Source organism: Meleagris gallopavo, chromosome 7 (assembly GCF_905368555.1).
Source record: "Meleagris gallopavo chromosome 7, MGAL_WU_HG_1.1, whole genome shotgun sequence".
In the NCBI taxonomy this organism is placed as follows: domain Eukaryota; kingdom Metazoa; phylum Chordata; class Aves; order Galliformes; family Phasianidae; genus Meleagris; species Meleagris gallopavo.
In genome coordinates this window covers 3,929,968-3,949,171 of record NC_139410.1, presented here as the reverse complement: position 1 = coordinate 3,949,171, position 19,204 = coordinate 3,929,968, and the positions used below count along the sequence as shown (strand labels likewise).

The following is a 19,204-nucleotide window of genomic DNA, read 5'->3' as shown; positions in this document are numbered from 1 at the left end:
GCTTGCCTTTCTCATCACGACAGTACATTCATGATTCACAGTCATCCTGTGACCAACCAATACACACAGTTATTTTCAGCTTCTCACTATTTTCAGCGAATGAACTTCCACACTACAGCAGAAGTGTGTATTGTTAGCTATTAACTAACAATATTTTGGTTTTTGTATCATTTCTCTTACTACAGTCCTCAAAATCATCAAGTTATTTCAGTTGGAAATGTAATAATAATAGCATACTATCTGGTGTTTCATTCTCTACTTCAGAGAAATTATTGATATAAGCAATCTATCATCATTTTTGGTGCATTTTGCAATCAAGTTCAACCCTCTACCACGCACATTCTTTGGAGTACAAAGAGTACTGGTTTCTCAAAGTCAGCTATCTGGAATGTCTGACTAACATTTCTGATAGAATCTGGCTCTTTTGCATAGATGAGTAAGAGCAGTATCTAGGCCAGAATGAACAGAAGGAAATAAATACAGGAGAGAGATGATACTGTCACGTTGGCTTTCTGAATATGTAGAAGATGTTTTCTGTAACAATTAGCATTCATGTTTTCTATCTGACAAATATTAGAACGGGTTCTGCTAAATTTCTTGACAGAAAACAGAAGAACTATGAACTTAAAGGCAGCTTAAAGCTCTACTGCCAATGCATTGATAGAGAGCTTATTCAAGAATTGAAGATTCAGCAATACCATAAATACACTCACACAACAACAGGGAGACAGCATCCAACTCCTGCCATATCTTTAGAGAAGTTTTCTTGCACGTTTCTCAAAGATAGGAAAAGTGTTCACCTGTGAAATGAGATCCCAGTTTAAAACTCCAATCTCACAATCTTTTCTTCTATCATGTAATATACAGTATTAACTAGACAGCAACATGTATATGCCTGCATGACAAAAAACAAAAAGTGTTTGTTAATAGCTAGGCTTCTGAGCGTTCAGTGTGCTTATCACACTGACACAGTAATTAATATCATATCAATTCCTCAATGAATCTATGTAGAATACTTGCATTTCACAGGTAACAGTACAGATTTCGTGTCCAGCAGTGACCCCCGGTGGTTAGGGTAGTTACGGCAACGACAAACATTCCTGGCAAAAGTTGGATCTGCTCCTCTGAAACCAGCTTCTTCGCGTTCACTTGTATTGCAGAGTCTTTCTCAGGTGCCAAAGAACAATACATAATCGTATTAACTGTATTATCATCTTTTAGTCGTAGGAGCCTTACATATCTGTCAGAGTTTAGTCTTGCAAACTCTCACACAACACACCCTGTACTTGTGCAGTGCAGAAGTCAATTATAAGGCAAATCCTAGAGCCCTGCTCCTCCAGAAGCAGGCTTCTGAGTCTGAAGTGCCAGCAAATTTTGCTCAGACCTTGCCAGGCTGCCTGACAGAAGAGGCTCTTTACATTCTTGCAGGATACTCTGCAGCTCTTGGTCTTCCACTGTTTCTCAAGGACAGCTGTAGCAAACCAATGCACCTTAAAATAACATGCTGTGAAACAGCATGTGATTCCTTACTTACCCCCCTTTCAGCTGACCCATTTCATCGAAATTATCTGCCAGGCCTTGGAGAAAACATAAAACTTTTAAGTCATTATTATATTAAAGTAACAACTGTAAGCCACAGCTCACTTTCAAGGAGGCTATTAAATACATTTCTGTCGTGCAGGATATTACAAGATCTCACACTTGTATTTGGAAAGTACTTTTGGTCACAGAAAAGGATTGCTACAAGTTACATTTAGCCCTCTGTCAGCACTTCTGTTATCCTGACCTATGCTCTGTGCTCCTGTCCGTACTCTGACCCTTCTCCTTGGCTTTATCTCCTGGTTTTGACTCTTGCTTCCCCAAACACAGCAGCATTCTGCCTTTCTCAGATGAACCTCATTTTATAACCGAACTCCTGTGAGAAAATCGCCTCCGGCATAGCCCAAAATAACTCACAGCGCTGCAGCTCCCAGCACTATCTTCTGCACTTGTCGGCTTCCTTACTGGAGCTACAACGCTCGGCTCGGTTCTGTAGCTGGTTCTGGGGTAGGATCCTTTCAGAGCCATCACACGGATATTTAGGGGTATATTAACATCAGAGGTCACGGTGAGCCGTAGTAACTAACCAGCCTTTATCCCACGAACAGACAAGGAGAATGTCACCGAGAAAAGGAGTGCATTTAACAGCGCCCGCCTCCCTGAGCGCGGCAGGACGGGCAGCACCCCTTCCACCGCCCGCCCCCTCAGGGCCGAGCCCGCCGCGCGGTTGCGCGCTCAAGCGCCGCCCTCAGCGGGCCGGCAGCCGGCGGGGCCGCCCCGCGCACGGGGCCAGGCGGCAGCGGGCAGCCGAGCGGCCGTGCCATGCACTCCCTCGCCCAGGAGATCAGGAGTTTCTCTAGGGCCAACCTGCGGAAGCAGCGCACGCGGGTAACGACGCTGACGGGCCGGAGGGTCATCGAGACGTGGCGGGGCGCCTGCCTGCAGGTGGAGGAGGAGGCGGAGGCGGTGCCAGGCGGCGGCTTCGTGCGGGACCTGAGCTGCGACCTGCAGGTCGGCGCCGCGCGGCCCTGGCTGCTGCTGGGTGAGTGAGCGAGGCGGGCGGCGGGGCCTCTCGGCGCCGCGGGGCGCGCCGTGCGACGGGTTGCTCTCTCCTCAGGGTCGCAGGATGCCGCTCACGATCTGGAGACCCTCAGGAAGCATAAGGTAACGCCGCAGCGCGTCTGGCATGCTGATTTGGCGCGGGTTTTGTTCTTCGAGACTGAAATATTTTCGAGCGGCGTTAAGGGAAGTGGCAACGTCGCAGCTGCGTGTCTGAGGGCTCGGCGAGGAGCTGGGACGTGTCACTGTTTCACACGGCAGTTCCCTGCGTTGCCCTCCGTGCAGATGTCAGCTGAGCAGAACCAGACGTGTGTGCCTGGGGGGCTGAGAGAGGGAAGGCAGCAGCTCCAAGGCCATCCTCAGCTCTGGTGCTTCTACCTTCCTCCATCAGAGTGAAGGGACAATAAGGCCTTCAGGATGTTCTGCAGGACAGGGAGCATACTGCTCTGGTGGCTGTTGCTATCTAAACATCAGTTCTCTGTAAATGCAAACAATCCAAGCTGGCCATGGCTTGAGCAGAGGTGGCAGGAGGCCAGACTTGGTCTCTATTGCCAAGCACCGGTGTAGTTTACTCAGAGATCCTCATGCTCTCGTAAGCAGCGCAGGTACCTGAGCAGCACAAATGCTAACCTGATGAGTGAGGGCATGCTTGAAATTTGGGGAGTTACTGGATAATCTGTGCTCTCCCACCACTTCTCAATTTCCACCTGTGTGCTGGCAATTACCTTTTCTGCTGAAAATCCTTCAATCCACTTGTTTGGGTAAGCACAGATCTTTTCATTTCCTCATCATCATCCTGAGAGGAAAAATAGAGCTTTTCAAGCACACGGTTTGTAGCAAGAATTTTAAAGCTCATTGACCAGATTGTCTGACAGGTCTCGTGCTAGTGACCTTCTCCAGAGAGTAGGTCTTCCTCACCATCATACTCAGCATTGAGGTGTTAACCATCACCTATCAATGTATTATAGAATCATAGAATGATTTGAATTGGAAGGGACCCCTTAAAGGCCATCCAGTCCAACACCTCCACAGTGAATACCTACAGCTTGATTAGGCTGCTCTGAGCCTGATTCAGCCTGACCTTGAATGAACTTGGAGAAAAGCATACCATAGATAGCACATACAGCTGAACAGTGTGGTTGTGGAAGTTACAATTTGTTTATGTCTAAAGAATTTACCTTTGTTACTGCTTATTTTGCTTGCTGTCTTCAGAATTCTTTTTTTTTTTTTTTTTTCTTTTAAACTTAGGTTACACATATTCTAAATGTAGCCTATGGAGTCCAAAATGCCTTCCTTAATGACTTCATATACAAGACCATACCTATTTTGGACCTCCCAGAAACCGATATCACCTCCTATTTCCCAGAATGTTTTGAGTTTATTGAGAAAACCAAGATCCAGGTACAGTATATCTATACAATATAACTATACAGCATGGTTATTTATTACCTTATCTTAAATCTAAACAGCTGCCTCTGTCAAAAGCCATGAATCCACATACAGTTATGTACCAAAACTATCAGAGAATAGGTTAATAGCTTTAAGCCAACCAGTGATTTTAACTGCTCATAAAATCCTGAAAAGTCATCACATAGGGAGTAGGATGACCAACCTGCATTTGGGGTTGCTTAGCTGCTCTACATATAAAACCAAGAGGGATGACTCCTATTTGTTCAACTTGGCCTTACTGTTTAATTTATATCAGTGGTAGCTTTGACACTATGACCTGACAACTAGACATTGTTATACATTATTTGACTATTTCTACCATATTCATAATTTACGCAGTTTGAGATAAAAGAAGATAATCTTGTCCCAGTTTGCTTTGTGTCACACAATGTTCTTTCCTTCTCTCATGTATCATTTACAAGCTATGTGATACACATTATCACTTAATGACCTGTTGGAGGTTTCTTGTTACTGTTTCCACTTCATTCCTAAATGAGACTTGCCATTCATAACTCCACAAGGTTGATTTCTGCCTCCATATCTACGTTCCAGTTAGTATTTTGTAAACTAGGGAGTTCTCCTGCTTATTGCCCCCTCATCAGTAATAGTGATTTTGTAATGGAAAAGTTGCACTGAAGATCAGGTAATTGATGGAATAGGTGTTATCCTATTCATGAAGCATGTAAGTAATTAAAAACCACCTCAGATTATTCTCTGCATAATACCATTTGCTTTATCAAGTCAATGTTAAAATACCTTATGATGAGATGTATCAGGAAGTGCTCTTTTGTGTAAGTGATCACAAAGAGATACTGCTGTTTCATCTCCTAAGGAGGGGAGCAAGGGATATTCACTGATGAGAAAGTCTAGATATCTAAGATATTGTAACAAGAACATGGTTAAATTAAGAGAAACACATTAGAGAAGCAAGAAAGGTGTGCATTGCACTGTGAGTCACTGACAGTTATTGCTTTTAACAGGGTCAAGTTTTCTAACACTTGTTAACTGTGTGAGTCTGTAGACATTGTGGTTCAAATGCTGATATGATCAGTCGCCTCTTTCTCTGGGCTGCAAATTAGCAGACAGATTTTCCGTTACATGCTAGGTGACCAGTGTCAATCATATCGCTCATACCTAATGCAAAACTAGTGAAACATCATGTGCTAAAGTTACCTCTGTATAAACTAGCAATAAATTTTACCAAGAAAAAGTATATATGCTCAGTGTTATATTTGGTTTAATACTACTGCCCATGTTTTCAAGTCTCCTCTTTGGATTAAGTGTGAGAAAGTAAATGAAAATGACAATGTAATTGTCATTTTCAAGTAAATGAAAACATTTCATTGCAGCAGTTCAATACCTAAAGGAAACCTACAAAGAGGAGGGGAATAAACTCTTTTAAAGGGTTGATAACTGCAGGACAAGGGAAAATGGTTTTAAGTTGAGGGAGGGGAGATTTAGGTTGGACACCAGGGGGAAATTTTTTACAGAGAGAGTGGTGAGACTCTGGAACAGGATGTCCAGAAAGGTTGTGGATGCCTCATCCATCCCTGGAGGTGTTCAAGGCCAGGTTGGATGGGGCCCTAGCCAGCCTAGTCTAGTATTAAACATGAAGGTTGGTGGCCCTCCATGTGGCAGGGGGGTTGGAGATTCATAATCCTTGAGGTCCCTTCCAACCCTGTGATTCTATTTCACACAGACGGGGGAAGGGGATGTGACTTCCATTGGAGAAAAAAAGGTAGTATTAGTATCGCCAAGGACAGCACAACTCAAATTCATACTTCATTTTGTAATTTAGTTTGGAGTATTTTTGTAGCAGGAATCATTTTACACTCTGTACATCAGTACATCACATAACTGGAACTTCCAGGTCTGTGACTTAAATTATAAGGTTCCTGCAGCTCGATTATTTTTTTTTCTTCTAAGTAAAAAGCCCACTTAATTATTTGTGCATGATAAGGACAGACAGAGCAGACTACTTATATCAAGAATATATTTGTCTATCCTCATACTTCAGTGTGTTGTCATGTTTCAATACCTTTGTTTGATATCTGAAAATGCCAATTTCAACAGCACCACCATCATTTGGCAGATTGGATTGAGCCTTTACCAGGCCAGAACCTGGTGTACAAACATGACACTATCACAACACCTGGCCATTGCAAAGCTGGCCTATGCGACACTGAGTTGTCTAGATGCCTTCGTGCATACATGAAACTTAAACATCTTTTTAAAGATACTTTCAGGTGTCTCAAGGGTTGTGTAGGAAGCATTCAAGCAGGCTGAGAAATACTGACTTGGTAGGTAATATAAGATAAGCTTGAATTTAACCACTAGGAGAAACATTTGTGAATTCCTGGGAAGTTGAGTACAGATGGATAGCTAATCCCCAGGTAAGGGACCTTAGTTGAACCAGCTGTGCCAACCACTAGCAACTGTACTAGTCATACAGAAGCAAAAAGGAAAGTTACTGGAAATCAGATAATATATTCTCTGATTTTTGTATTTCTAGGTGCAATTCCGCTTAACCAGAACTTAAATAAACAACTCCAGAGCATGAAAGAAATATGTAAATAAAATTACAGGATATCCTAATATCTGCCACTATACCTAGCTGTTTGCTGGTGTAACAGGACAGAAAATACCACAATAATAGTAGGGTAGCAAAGTCTCTAGCTACAGCAAATGAGAATGAGTCCAATGATAACAGACAACAATAAAGAAAGAAAAAAAAAAAAAAAAAAGCTGCTTAACTTAAGAAGGCCTCAGGTATATGAGGATCTCCAGGAAGATCCCCTCACTTCCACTGCCAGCCCTTAAATGAGGTCTGGGAAGGGGTGGATCCTGGCTCCAGCCCTTCCGGTCACTCAGATTGCATGCACCTGAGCTCCACTGGTCTGGCCCTGCCTTCCCACTAGGTGCTCAATCACTGCTTCAGGCCGTGACTTAGCATTGCCACTACAGCTGCCTTTCTGTGTTTTTAACCTGGTAACAATATACAGTCAATTTCTTTTCCATATTTCAAATAAAATAAATTTTAATGTTAGTGCCCAAGTAGATCAAGTCTCTTAGTATCCCTGCTGTCCATGATTTGGTGTTTAGATGAGGAAGTTACTGCAGGGACTTGGAGAAGGGGACAGAGAATGGTTTTTAATTCTGAAACATTAGTTAGGTGTGAAGTATTTGCTAATCATCAAGTGGCTTTGGCTAGAAAAATATTAATTTGGGGCTCACGTATCTGTATTCGGAGGTATTTATTTATGTATATATTTGCTTTGAGCTAAGCAAGGAGCTTTTACTAAATCATAATATACTGTAAATCAAGTTTCTCAGCTATAGTTTCTTGTTTCTATCTACTTAATGAACGTCCTGACTAATGTTTCTTTTGTTTCTCGAAGGATGGTGTGGTCCTGGTCCACTGTAATGCAGGAGTCTCCCGTGCAGCAGCAATTGTCATCGGTTTTCTGATGAATTCAGAAAGACTGAGTTTTGCTTCAGCCTTCTCCTTGGTAAAAAGTGCAAGGCCTTCTATTTGTCCCAATCCTGGCTTCATGGAGCAGCTTCACAAGTACCAAGAACAGAATATAAAGGCAAATGGAAGCATTAATGATCACGACTGATGGAAAGGGAGAAGTGAAACAATCTGTTCTGACTATACAGTACCAGATGTTGGATGTACTTTAATCTCTTGTTTTGCAGTCCTCTTTTACAGGTGCACTTTAAAATCTTTCTCTATGTATTTTTTTTCTTATGTTCACCTTTACACTCCCATTTTTCATCATCTGGTGTAGAGGCCAAATGGTACTCCACTGACTTCACAGATGTTTTACCCAAGAGAAAGTTCTTCCTAGAGCAATGAAAAAAGATCAAGTTTTTCTTGCTGTAGAGAGGAAAGGGACAGAATGATTTTTTTTTATTGAATCACCAGACAACGCAGGCAATGCGGAGAGGAAATAAAAAGGTAACTGGGATTATAAAGTTGGCCTGCTTACTTTCATGCTAGACCAAATCTTAACATGTTCTAGCTGGTTGTAACACCTAGATAAGGTGTTAATATAAGGAAGTACCTTGCTATTGGGTCTTAAATCTATGGTAAAACTAAAGAGGATTTTATTGAATTTTACGGGCTAGCCAGCCACTAAATATGTATTAAAAAAATAAAGCAGATAATCCATTGATGGAAGTAACAAGGTATAGGATGCTTTAATGCCTCACTTCTTTCTCCTGTTTCCCATCAGGCAGCAAATGGAAGCACACTAGCATGATGTTTTCAAAGTGCTAGGAAACAAGCTATCAGGGTTCTGCTGTTGATGGTTTTTTAGATGATTTCGGAGCAGGTAGGTTGTTACAAACATTTTTCTTATCTCAAACTCTTTTGGTTCAGTCCCCTCCACCAATGCCCCCTCACTCCATTCCACGCAGTGTAAAGAACACACATCATAGGATAGGTACTCGGTTTATTTTTCTTGCCACCCTGCTGACAGATCTCAGATTAGGTTGTGTTGTAAGATAGCATGTTTAGAAAAAAAATACAGAATCTGTGACAAAGACTTTGTTGATAGCAGTATTTTTGTGGCCTGTGTGTCTCTTCTAAATGGTTGGATACATTAACTTACAACACACCAAAATAAACGCTGTGTGTGAATAACTGTGGTTTTAAATGAAAAATATGTGAAATCTGGTTACTATTCCCTGGTCTTTATTTCCGCATTTCCGAGGCAAAACGATCACTGCGTTTGCATTACGACGTGTCTGTGGGACACGACCCGCAGCCCCGCCCCGCCCCACCCCACAGCCGCCTCCTTTAGCGCGGCGAGCACTGCGGCACCGCCCCCTGCCGGAGTGGGCGGGCATAGCTCCGCTCCTCCCTACGTCACAAGATGGCGGCGGCGGAAGTGACGGCGGGAGGAAGTTCCGGCCTGTTTGAAAGCGCCCGGCGGAGCTGAAGCCGCCTCTTCCCGCCGCCCGCATGGCCGGCTTCGCTATCGATCCGCCTCCCGCAGGTGAGCCGCGCCGCTTTTGGCGCCGCTGCCTCGCGCGTACAGCGTGCCGAGCCATTGGGCGGCGCGGGGCACCTCAGCGCTTGGCGCCGCTCGGTCGCTCGGCGTCCTCAGATACCGGCGCGGGGCGCGGCAAGTGCGGCGGCCGTGCGGGCCGCAGCTGCGGAGTTGGTTGGACGGCGATGAGGCGGGCGAGGGAGGGAGCCCGGGCTCGGCGGGGTTTCTCGCACGTAGGAAACACCCTTCAAGGAAACCGCTCTCGGAAGCGGCGTGGTGCTGCTCGTTCTTGTTTTCCTTTTATAGGGCAGGCCGGAACGCCTTCTCACTGCTCCTTCTTTTCGTTGTCCTAGGAGCGGAGCCGATGACGCTGGGCTCCCCCACGTCCCCGAAACCGGGTGCCGGCGCTCAGTTCCTGCCCGGTTTCCTGATGGGCGACCTGCCCGCGCCCGTCACCCCGCAGCCGCGCGCCCTGAGCGGCCCTGCCGTGGGCGCCATGGACGTGAGGTCTCCTCTGCTCGCAGGTCAGCGCTTCTCAGGTGCTGGAGAGTTGTCCTGAGCGTCACGGCTGGGTTTGTCCTGCTGTTTTAGCTCGGGTTCTGTGCTAAGCGTGTTATAACAACACGTCTGTGCTCAGTGGGGTTGGCTGGAGCTCTTCGGTGTGGGCTTACGATTAATGAATGCTTTATACTCCTCCCTTAAGTAGAAACCTTGTAGGAAATTGTAAAACGTGAAATAATTGCGTTTTATTGCATTGAATTTTTACAGCCACAGAATATCAATTATAGAAAAAGAGGGGTGAGTAACGTAATAGCCAAAATGAGTGGTTAGAGGAGTATCACTGAAGCTTGGGCTGTTAACTTTTAGAGAAGAGCTTTAAGTAATGCGTTATGACAGTTCTTGAATGTGTTACACTGTTGAGAGAGGAGTACCGAAGCTCCAATGAGGATTGGAAGTGACTTCTGTAAGGCTTAGCTGCCGTGTGTTTTGTAAGTGAGAACTGTTAGGTCAAACTGCTTTCTTTGGGATAAATGCACACAAGCTGTTCGAAGGTTTATTACCATTTTTTTAGTCAGTGTAAATGTATGTTATATTAGAATTCACACAGATATAAATATATGAAAATAATAATAAAGGAGATTAGCTAATTTCATCTTGTCCAAATTCATGCTAGTTCATACTTTCAAGAACTTACCTTTATATTTAATGTAAAATTTCATGGGAAGGAAAGAAGTCTGTTCAACGGAAATGTGATGGCACGTGCAATATCTGTGTACGCTTTGATGTGGTTCTTTAGTATGTTTAGCCCTTAAAGTCTTAAATGCTTTGCTTTTGTGTTTCTGTCTTAGTGAAGATTGTCTGGAACAGTTGAATTATGTTAATAATCTGCTTGAGAATGGGAAAATGTAGATAGGATCAAAACTGCTTAAAAAGAATAAGTACATATAGGATGTATTTGGTATCCAGAGATCTCAGAGTTCTAGGTGGTAGCTCTGTAAGGGGACTTTTTCTGATAAATACATTGTTTTTATTGCCTAAGATGTTCAAAGTTGAACAGTTTGGTCAGCTGTTTTGTAAGCGTATGAAATGACTAAGTATTTCATAGCTAAACACATAGTTAACTTTGACTGAAGAACAACTCGCAGCAGGCTAAAGTTACAAGCTTCCTTTCATTCTGTCCTTTTAACTTCAGGTGGCTCTCCCCCACAGCCTGTAGTCCCTACACATAAAGATAAAAGTGGTGCTCCACCAGTTAGAAGCATATATGATGAATTAGCTAGTCCTGGACTTGGATCTTCACCACTAACTTCAAGAAGAGCAGTAAGTGGCTTACGTACTGTCTTTTTCTTAACAGGCAAGGTCAAGTATCTTAGAACTTCAGTGAGTACTTTAGAACAGTTAATGCAACTGAGTTAGCAAAGTGACTGGTGAGTCTTCTGATAATGCAAATATATACTTCAGTCTTCTTGTGGGCCTGTCCTTGTGTACTGTGAGAGCTTTGCTCATGGAACTATCTCTGATTTTTAAGAATGAGAAAATATGAACCATGCCTCTGTAGTGCTTTGTATGTGATAAACTCAGATTTGTTACAGCTTTTCATGTTCTTGTCAGTTTGTGATGTTACTATGTGGTCCAAATATGCTTTCCTTTTAGTAGCTGTAGTGGAAACACTAATCGCAGCCTGAAGCAGTGATTGAGCACCTGGTGAGAAGGCAGGGCCCACCTAGGGGAGCTCAGGTGTAAGCAATGCACTGAGTGACTGGAAAGGGCTGGAGCAGGATCCACCCCTTCCCAGACCTCATTTAAGGGTTGGCAGTGGAGGTGAGGGTAACTCTTATCAGAGATCCCTGCCTACCTGAGGCTTCCCAAAGGTAAGCAGCTCTTTTCCTTCATTATGTACCCATGGCTGCTGCGTTTGGGCTGGTTCTCAATTGTTGTAGCGGAAAACTTTGCCACCCTGCTATTATCATCCCATTATAGCATTGCAGTAGGTAACAGCAACAGTATTACCAAAATACGAGGACATTTATACTGAGTAAAATGTCTGATCCAAATTTGGCCAGTGAGGTGGGGATAATCTTGAATGCACAACAGTAAAAATTTCTAGAAGGTTATGCTGATAGTTAACTTCCCTGCTTACTTCAACTGAGCAGTCAAGTGTTAGTGTATATTTTTTCAATGAACATACATCTCTTGATGTAAAGAGAAAGCATTTTTCTGAATGAACAGATTTTATTAAATGTTGTCTTCTGAGAGGCTTATTCTGAAAAGTTTTCCAAGGAGGAGAACCCTACTGCTTAAAAATAATAATAATGATAATGAGCAGATAATGAGCAGTTGGAATGCAGGTTGCTAGGCAGATGTTCTAGTTTGTTTGATCTTCTTTTGAAGAAATGCCATGACTAAGGATAAAAATACACTCTAATTGTTCAAAAATTAAGAACTTCATATGAAGGAAATAATTATTTTAGCAAAAAGAAATTGACATTTCATTTCCTTAATTAAATACTGAAGTTACACTGAGTAGTTTAGAGGGAAAGAAAGTAATGATGAGTACAAGTAGGGGCTATGCTCCGTGATTTCTGTGTTTCCTAGAAGATGAATATCTCATGCTGGTAATCTCATGCTGACGTCCTTTCCGTAAGATGCATGTGGTGCAAATTGCTGGCTTACAGAAATAGTCTTCGTAACCAGTTGGAAACTCCAAAATGTAATAGTTGAGATCTGCTGGGTGCTGGAATGTGTGAAATATAGATATGTTCATGTCTGATATTGATCTAAAAAGTTAGAAGTAACTTAAGGCAGACAATATTGCTGCCTGATGGTTACATTTGCCTGAAAAAGATCTGTTCTGATCTGAGGAGTGTACCCATAAGTATTATTTACTTTCTGTATTTTAATGCAGGGCAGCTTTTCTCTAACCCAGAGCCCATTGGTTGGAAACATGCCATCAACTCCTGGAGCAGGTAGATGTCCCATCAAAATACTTAAAGTACTTTCTTACTTCTTTTCTTAATAGACAATAATGTTCAAACTACATCAACTCCTTGCAAATTTGCAAAGGAGCTGCACCTGTTCTTTTAACTAGCTTTTTGAAAGGTATGTGAATAGGAAATACCTTTTGAGTGAAATTCTATCAGTATGAGTCAACTCCACTTGTTCATCACTCAGCATCTCTTGCTCTAGAGGTGTCTGTATTTGAGTGAAGCTGCTGAGGTTGAAGAGTGGTTGTGTTGATAAGGCTTCCAGTTTTCTGTATGAACACACGGCTTCTTCTAAGCTTAATTCTGAGCATCTTGCTTCCCTTTGGTGTCTGCTGTGTGGGGGTGAAGGAGGAAGCCTGCTAACTAGTTGGAAAACATACAAAATTTGGACCAATCGAATGTTTATTTGCAAATAAACCACCTCTGAATTCTTCTGTGTACAAGTGAAATACTTAATATTGAATTTCTTTTTCTCTGACTTGTCTTGCAAATGAATATGTTAAATGGTATCATTTTAACTTAACAGCTTCCAGTATGTTCAGTCCTGCAAGTATTGGGCAGCCTAGAAAGACTACTCTGTCTCCAGCTCAACTAGATCCTTTCTATACTCAGGGTGATGCCCTAACTTCAGAAGATCAACTTGACGACACGTGGGTAACTGTATTTGGGTAAGTGAATTTCTGAAATATTTGAAAAATTGTGGGCAACGTCTTGGCAGTGTATGAAAACAAGTAGCACTTGGGCACTGCTATTATCTGATGTTCCTAGGTCCTTCAGAAAACACAACAGGTACCCATACCTGCTATCTTAGTGAAGAAGCTTAACTGAAACTGTATATTAGTAAGTTAGAAAGGCACCATTCTACCATTCCATTTATGGCAAATTAAAAATACGTACAAGTTATTCCTTTTAAAATGTTATTGAAGTACTGATCTGTTCTGGATTTCTAGAAGCCCTTTGTAGAGTTGTATTCTATCACTGAATCTTATACAACTCATCATTTTTTGGGGGAATTTTTCTTGTCTTTCAGATTTCCCCAAGCATCTGCCTCCTATATACTTCTACAGTTTGCTCAGTATGGAAACATATTAAAGCATGTGGTATGTCTTAGTCTGAAGCTTATTTCTGAAAACATTCTGGCTCATTCTTTAAAAAGGCTAAGTTTCATAGTTTTCATTGAATCGTATACAGATGTCCAACACAGGAAATTGGATGCACATTCGATATCAGTCTAAGCTTCAAGCCCGAAAAGCCCTAAGCAAAGACGGAAGAATTTTTGGTGAATCCATCATGATTGGTGTCAAACCTTGTATAGATAAAGTAAGTTAACAGCTGCTCTCTTTTAAATACAAGCACTCTGCCTTTGGGATTCCTCTTTATTTCCCCTACTCACTTTTTTTCTATTTGAGTAATAGAGCATATGTAGTTAAGTTAGATAAAATGTATTAGATTATATATGAATTTTTCTTAGTTATTTGATGAAATGCTGCCGAAGATTATCGGCATGGAAGCACTCTCTGAGGTATGGAAGCTGTAATGCCTAGAGTTATGTCGCTGTACATGGTATGAATTCAAGTTATAACATCAGAGGATTGAGATGAATGTTTCCCAAAATGATATTAGGTATTATTTTTGTTGCTCTCAGTTGTTTCTTGAATCTCTTGCCTCCTTTTTATGTGACTGCTTACCTGACTGACTCAGTTTATTGTAGCACCTTAGACTTATGAATTTGTTAGTTGCACAGTCCTGATCCTTGTACCATGAGAACACACATCCTGTTCTTGTAAGACTTTTACATGGCTGTTTTTGAGACTAATTTTTTAATAAACTGTTATTTTCTAGACATTTCCAGTGCTCTTAGTATTAACCCCTGTAGCACTTTGTATTGAGTTCAGTACTCAGGCAAATGAGTGATTTTTTTTTTCCATAGTTTACAGTCTCTTCTTATCCTAAGTGGCAGTAAGGAGTAATACAAGCTTTAAAATGTAAACCTGTCTAGAATAATGCTCTAAAAATGGAGCTTGAAATTAGTTGTTGTTTTATCAATTTGAAGCATTTCTTATGCAGATTCAAATCCAGAAATAAACAAACTTTAGTGCCCCTTTGCTTCATGGGCTTCTGGTCCCTTTTCTTACCTTGTCTACTATTTTGCTGCCCGGTATCATTGACTGAGTTGCCTATAACTCGATACGTAACGATCTAAGACAAGGAGTTCTCAGACATCCCATCTCTTAGTTGCTTTTGAATTCTTACTGTGTCTTTGAGTAGTGCTCACTTGAAAAATATGAGTAAATACACCCGTAATCATCTGTATTTTGGGGGCAAGAGGCTGTGGAGATAAAGATGTCAAGCTACTTTTGTAGCTTCCCAGTACTGAATAAAGTTGCTTCTTGAGGCTTGCTGTAAGTTTTGCAATTTTTTGTCTTCTCCATACTGTTTCAAATTTGTCTGATGTTTAGTACACAATCAATAGACTATGAGCTTCTACTAGTTCTCAGTGGCATAATGCACCTTTTGCACTCTGTATTAAGTAGGCACTTAAGTGTAATCATTGCTTTCTATAGGATATGAATGTTTATCAATTATAGATAAACTTCTAAAGATTTAAATAGTGCTTTTTAGTATTGGCTTACGTTACTTTAATCCTCTTTTTAAGAGCGTGATGGAAAACTTTGAAAGAAGCTCTGCATCCTCAATGTCTTCAATTTTCACTCCACCTTCAAAAACTGTAGGCACACCAGTACAACCTGCAAATACTACAAAGATTTCTACAATGAGACCTCTTGCAACAGCATACAAAGCTTCCACTAGTGACTACCAGGTATTTTGAGGGAAAGAGAAGCATGTGTTTTTGTGTAATCTTCTGTTAAGAGCGTGAGACTGGGCACACGTTAACTTTAATATGACTTTAGCCTTTTTTCTCCTGTTATCACTGGTGAAGATGTGGTTTATGTGCATAGGCCTACAAAATCATTGAACAAATTTATTTACTTTTCCAGAGGTTGAGGGCTTGTTTTGAAACTTCAAGGTATTTTGTCAAAATACAGTAATGTGTAGGAGAAGTGTTTTTTTTAACATTAACTCTTGTGTGAACTAATTCTTTTTTCTTCCTTTTTTTTCCCCCTGCTTTCTAGGTGGTTTCTGACAGACAAACGCCTAAGAAAGATGAAAGTATTGTATCTAAAGCAATGGAATATGTGTTCGGCTGGTAATTGGCAACAAGAAGTAACACACTAAGTTGGTCAAGGTTGGAAATCTGCTGCTGGCGTCAGTGGTTAGTTGTATAACTACTAGTGTCAGTATTTTAATTGATATCTCACCTGTTATGCCTTCAGTGATTTCAGCAGACATGTAGCTTGCACTTTAAATGATTGCAATATACACATGGTTTTAAAAACTGTATCAGTGTAAATGGTTTTTTTTTCCTGTTTGTGCTCTGATTGCATGATTGTAGAAAAAAATACAGGCACTGACTGTCCTTCTATGATGACTTCATGTGAATTGCTTCCCAGTAAAGATGATGGGCTACTTGCAGGAAGAACATTATGTATAGCAGGCTCACGGGGACTGTTCTTAATATATGTGATTTTAATTTTCTCATTTGGATTCATTGCTGTTCTATAATTATCTTTGGCATCCTGTTCTAAATGTCATAATGACTTTTTAACTGTTTTATTAATAAAGCTAAGTAAAGTTTTTCTAGGTTGTTTTTTAGTCAAGTATGAGTTCTATTAGGAAATACTGTTTGTGTTACTCTTGAAGAAGTAGATGCTGCCTAACTGTTTTAGAAGTCTTGTTTGCAGAGCAGATGCTGCTGACTCTTGCTGAAGTAACCTCTGTTAAAACTAATTATGCTGTAAGTTTTATTGTAAGTAAGAACACACAGTGTAAGTATTGGTATGTAAGTTATCTCTATGGGTATTTTACAGTAGTGCACTTGATAATAATTATCAGCTTGTAGCCTTCTATACTGCAAAACGTGGAGCTGAAATAGCTGAATAGAAAAATGCAGCATCGGGGACCAGAGCTACTTTTGTTTCAGGACACTTGTATGAAATTTCTTCTACGGTACTGGTTGAATGAAATGATTTATATTTGATACTTAGCCCACCTTGAAGTTGTTTTATAGAGTCATAGAATGGCTTGTGTTGGATGGGACCTTAACGGTCATTCAGTTCCAGTTGCCCTGCTGTGGGCAGGGTTGCCACGCACTAGGTCAGGCTGCACAGGGTCCCATCCAACCTGGGCACCTCCAGTGGGTGGGGCATCCACAGCTTCTCTTGGCAGCTATTCTTTCAGTGTATCACCACTCTGAAAAAGTTTTTCCTAACATCTAATCTAAATTAACCCTCTTTTAGTTGAAAGCCAATCATTCTTGTCCTATCCCTATCCACCTGTGTAATAAGTCTGTCTTCCTCCTGTTTATAATCTTTCTCTAATATTGTAAGGCCACAATGAGGTCTCCCTGGAGCCTACTCCAGACTGAACAAGGCCAGCACTTTCAGCTTTTCTTCATAAGAAAAGTGCTGCAGCCCGCTGCTGATCTTTGTGGGCCTTCTCTGGACTTGCTCCAACAGCTCCATGTCTTGTAACTGGGGGTCCTGGGCCTGGATACAGTACTCCAGATAGGATCTCATGAGAGCAGAGTAGAGGATCGCCTCCCTTGACCTGCTGGCTGCCCCTCTTTTGATGTAGCCCAGGATGCAGTTGCCTTCCAGGCTGCAGGTGCACACGACTAACTCATGTTCAGCTTTTTGTCCACCAGGATCCTCAAGTCATCAGCAGGGCTGAAGGAGTTGTCTCACTCTGTATACATACCTGGGATTGCCTTGACTTAAGTGTACAGTACCTTGTGCTTGGCCTTGTTGCATCTCATTAGTTCTGCTTTGGACAGCATTCCATTCTTCTGTTGTATCAACTGCATTACTCAGCTTAGTGCCTGCAAACTTGTTGAGGATACACTTAACTCACTGTCTCAGTCATTCTTAAAATGCTAAGGAGCACCAGTTGCAAGACATCTCGGGGGGCACTGCTTTTCACCAGCCTCCAGCTGGGTTGAGATCTGTTGACAATAGCTCTTACTGCATCCAACCAGTTCTTTACCCAACAAATAGTTCAGCCTTTAAATCTGTATCTCTCCAATTTAAAGATAAGAATGTGATGTAGAACCACGTCGAAGGCCTTACACAAGTCCGGATGGTGGCATCAGATGCCCTTCTTTTGTCCACCAATGCTGTTACTCCATCATAGAAGGCCGCCAGGTTGGTTGTATGATGTGCTTGTGGCTGTCTTATATCACCTCTTTGCCTTGCATGTGCCTTAACATCATTTCCAGGAGGTCTTGTTCTATGAACAGAGTTCAGCTCTTGGGTAACTGTTGATCAAGAGAGCAGGTAGCTTTTGAGATGGCTTGTCCCTCTTCCATCTGGAAAGACAACGTTTTGAATTCTTGTGATTTTTAAAATGATTTTTATGGTTTTGCATTGTTACGATTTTTTCAAGTATTTCATTTTTTTTTTTAACTTTTTTATTAGTTCTGTGGTTGTTCTAGGGGTAGGTGTTTCAGTTTGTGCTGGCAGTGACCTCTTAAGGTTCAAGTTCCAGTTGCACCTGAGTGGTGTGTTGCATCACACTGCAATATCTCAATCTGCTGCTCTTTGGGGATGACATTGGTTGGTAAGATGAGTCCCAAAGCATGCTCATGTACCCCAGGTGCTAACAGGCACATAGTTTATAGGGTTAAGCTAGAGATAGTCCTTAATAAAATCTATAAACCAGGAGCAAAATTCTTAGCACTTCCTGCAGTTGGGCTGCATGACTTATGTGAGCTGACTTGATGTACTTTGCCTGTGCTCCTTATGGCCGGGAGTGGTGGTGAAGGGAGAAAAAAAAATACCTTGAAGTTCGTAATGCAAAAGCATCAGTGCTTCTGCGTAAGATTTACAAATCCTGAAGAAAATATGCAGAGGCAAGTTGGCATTCATTAGTTTAATAGAAAGATACTTGTGTTTTGGGGATAGCTGGCCAGTCAGTCTCTGCCAAGTTTTCAGTTCCAGTGGTGGCTGGCTGTGGTAGCATGTCTGCCCTGAGATTAAAACCAAGCAGATACAGGTGGTGGCAGATGGGCAACATGTCCACTAACTCCCCTTAGTATCATGGCCATACATAACAGCTAGAGACAATAAGGCATTGCATTTCAGGGTAGTCAAGGTCATGCACAGAAAGCAAAGGTTCTTAGTTACAGCTACAGAGAAGTTTCTCACAAACAAGTTTCTTCCAGCTGCATACAAAACATAGAGGCTGTTTACTTGCTTTCCCAAGCTAACAGCTGTTGGGGTAATGATCTGCATCTTGCACACACACCCTGACTGGCTATGTGTAGTGTAAATAAATAGTAAGTCACAGCTTGAAGCAGTGATTGAGCACCTGGGCAGGGCCAACCCAGGGGAGCTCAGGTGCATGCAATGTACTGATTGACCAGAAGGGTTGGAGCCAGGATCCACCCCTTTCCAGACCTCATTTAAGGGTTGGTAGTGGAGCAGGAGGTTCTTTCTGGAGATCCCTGCCCTCCAAAGGTAAGTAGATTCTTCCTTTTGTTTCTGTGCCCATGGCTTTCCGTTGTGTTACACCATGTTCATCTGATGTGCTAATAGCCTTGTGAAAGCTACTTTATCG

The 19,204-nt window shown here is 41.9% G+C and overlaps 3 protein-coding genes across 8 annotated transcripts in view; 2 read left to right on the top strand and 1 right to left on the bottom strand.

The window, feature by feature from the left end:
- The window catches only part of NCKAP1 (NCK associated protein 1), a 66,965-nt gene extending 64,811 nt beyond the window's left edge, over positions 1 to 2,154 (bottom strand). For 2 of the 5 annotated variants that reach the window (XM_085228143.1, XM_010713335.4), the window contains exons 1-2: positions 1,957 to 2,154; positions 714 to 800 (exon numbers count right to left, since the gene is read on the bottom strand). The gene's annotated coding sequence lies outside the window, so the exon portion shown is untranslated. Of the gene's footprint in view, positions 1 to 713; positions 911 to 1,020 lie in introns of those variants that run through there. The other 3 variants (XM_085228141.1, XM_085228140.1, XM_085228142.1) reach the window with 3 other exon arrangements.
- Positions 2,155 to 2,240: 86 nt separating this feature from the next.
- DUSP19 (dual specificity phosphatase 19) lies at positions 2,241 to 8,728 on the top strand. The gene is made up of 4 exons (XM_010713360.4): positions 2,241 to 2,581; positions 2,657 to 2,703; positions 3,847 to 3,999; positions 7,446 to 8,728. Exons 1-4 carry the CDS (start codon positions 2,362 to 2,364, stop codon positions 7,665 to 7,667), a joined length of 642 nt encoding a protein of 213 aa, XP_010711662.2. The 5' UTR covers positions 2,241 to 2,361; the 3' UTR covers positions 7,668 to 8,728.
- Positions 8,729 to 8,891: 163 nt separating this feature from the next.
- NUP35 (nucleoporin 35) lies at positions 8,892 to 16,227 on the top strand. 2 transcript variants are annotated; one of them, XM_085228146.1, is made up of 9 exons: positions 8,892 to 9,050; positions 9,398 to 9,583; positions 10,738 to 10,865; positions 12,451 to 12,511; positions 13,056 to 13,197; positions 13,560 to 13,629; positions 13,721 to 13,849; positions 15,186 to 15,350; positions 15,664 to 16,227. In XM_085228146.1, exons 1-9 carry the CDS (start codon positions 9,017 to 9,019, stop codon positions 15,739 to 15,741), a joined length of 993 nt encoding a protein of 330 aa, XP_085084272.1. In that variant the 5' UTR covers positions 8,892 to 9,016; the 3' UTR covers positions 15,742 to 16,227. The 2 variants fall into 2 exon arrangements, with proteins under 2 accessions (XP_085084272.1, XP_085084271.1); XM_085228145.1 differs by having other exon boundaries at positions 9,002 to 9,050; positions 9,398 to 9,568.
- Positions 16,228 to 19,204: the final 2,977 nt, after the last annotated feature.